Source organism: Pelophylax lessonae (genome assembly GCF_965119305.1).
Source record: "Pelophylax lessonae genome assembly, chromosome: 3".
NCBI classification, from domain to species: Eukaryota; Metazoa; Chordata; class Amphibia; order Anura; family Ranidae; genus Pelophylax; species Pelophylax lessonae.
Window position 1 is genome coordinate 98,671,577 of NC_138770.1, and position 1,984 is coordinate 98,673,560.

General features: G+C 40.1%; 1 protein-coding gene across 1 annotated transcript; it reads right to left on the bottom strand.

The window, feature by feature from the left end:
* Positions 1 to 626: 626 nt before the first annotated feature.
* LOC309550387 (olfactory receptor 10AG1-like) lies at positions 627 to 1,553 on the bottom strand (the record flags this gene model as incomplete). Its single annotated transcript, XM_082250780.1, has 1 exon — positions 627 to 1,553. One exon carries the CDS (start codon positions 1,551 to 1,553, stop codon positions 627 to 629), a length of 927 nt encoding a protein of 308 aa, XP_082106906.1.
* Between the last annotated feature and the right edge of the window lie 431 nt (positions 1,554 to 1,984).

A 1,984-nucleotide genomic window follows, 5' to 3' on the forward strand; every position in this document is an offset into this window, starting at 1 on the left:
TCCAGTCTCCCTGGTGGAACAGGAGAGCCATGGAATGGCAGTGGGAGAGGGGCCCCCTTCTATGCCTTGTAGAAATGACTGGGCAGCTGTAGAACCGTTCGGATCACTTCTACACTAAGAGTGCCTGGTCCGAACCCGGGTTCGATTGCTCCCCCCCTCCCCCTGCCCCCGATGGACTGTGTTCACATTTTATTTTTGTATCCTAACCGCGGTACACTTGTGTCATCAAGCTGCAGCAGGCGTGTACTCATGTTGCTTGGCAACCACTGTAAACGAGAAGGTGCCAAAATTGATAGAATTGCTTGCTTTGATACGATTGCGTTCTCATCAGCAGTTGAACCGTACTGGAGTTCACATGAACCGTACCCCAGACCACCCTTTTTAAGTGGACTCGGGTATGGTTCGCGGGTGCGCATCCGAGTTCAAAGACAGTGTTCACATCATCAAAAAGAACCAAATTCTGCCGTCAATCGAACCCACCAAAAGTGCTAGTGTGAAAACGCCCTAAAGCTCATTGTTGGCTGCAAATTCTAATACCAGGATCATGACTGCAGCTGCAGCCATGATCCTGGTATAACCACTTGTTTCAGAGAGCATATGGGTATGTCTTAGGGAATGGGAAGTGATTAATACATGGTCAGCAACTTGTTAAAGGTTTTCTGAAAAGCCATTTTTACTTCCCTGTTGTTCAAGCTATAAATTAGAGGATTGAACATTGAGGGTGCAACTACATAAAACAATGAAACATATTTCCCTTGGTTTGGTGAATGGTGGGATAATGACCCTAAGTACGTGACCATTCCACTTCCATAAATTAAAATCACTACAGCTATGTGGGAGGAGCAAGTAGAGAAAGCTTTAGACCTCCCTGCAGAATGAACCTTTAATATAGAGGATAAAATATAAATATATGAGGCTATGATAAGCAGGAATGGTAAGAGAATTGTAAAAAAACTTAGAAAAAATATTGAAAGGTCTTTAGCATAGTTCTTGTCACATGACAATTGCAATACTTCTAAAGCCTCACACATAAAGTGGTTAATCAGGTTTGGATGGCACAAAGTTACAGGCATTACTATAGATGGAACTATAATAATTATAAAACTAAAAAACCAAACAAGGCTGGTCAGTCGATAACAAATGCTCCATCTCATAAGAGTTGGGTAATGAAGTGGGTGGCAGATGGCAAGGTACCGATCATAAGCCATGAGTGCAAGCAGTTGGTACTCTGCGGCTCCCATTAGTAGTAGCATATGAATTTGTGTGAGGCAAGCAACCAAGGAAATTTTCTTACAAGTAGAAAGAAGATCCACCAGGAACCTGGGTAAAGCGGATGATGAATAACACATATCAATAAAGGACAAATTGCTCAGTAGGAAATACATTGGACAATGAAGATGGGGATAAATAACGACCACGATGATTATGAGACAATTTCCAATAATAATTACACAATAAATAAAGAAAAATAACAGAAACAAAAATAAATTTATAGTCAGTTCATTGGAGAATCCCATTAAAATAAATTCCATTGCAATAGTCTTGTTTTTCATGCCTGTACTAGTAATCAAAAAAGGACTCTGGACAAACCACAAATTTATGTCATGTATATGCCAAGTTACCATCTATTGACCTATTTCTTATTTTTATCTCCTAAAGTTCTTTTATTGAAAAAAGTATAACAAATGATCAACATTTTTTACATCTGTAGATGGAACTGAAACTCAGTCCTATTAATTCCCACTCCTTTGGCTAAGTGCATCTCTTGTCATTTACATCTGAAGTTCACCTATTGGGATAAAGAGTTTGAGTTGATTTTCTTCTCCTAGAATGAAGATATAACATGACCCCATCCTCTCAGTTAGTGATCAGTTTCCCCCTATTGTTAGTGATCAGCTCCTTCTCACTAATTCCCACCCCTTTGGCTACGTGGCTGAAAATGCACCTGAGCTTTCCTTATTGCGATATAGGAAGGCAGTGTTTG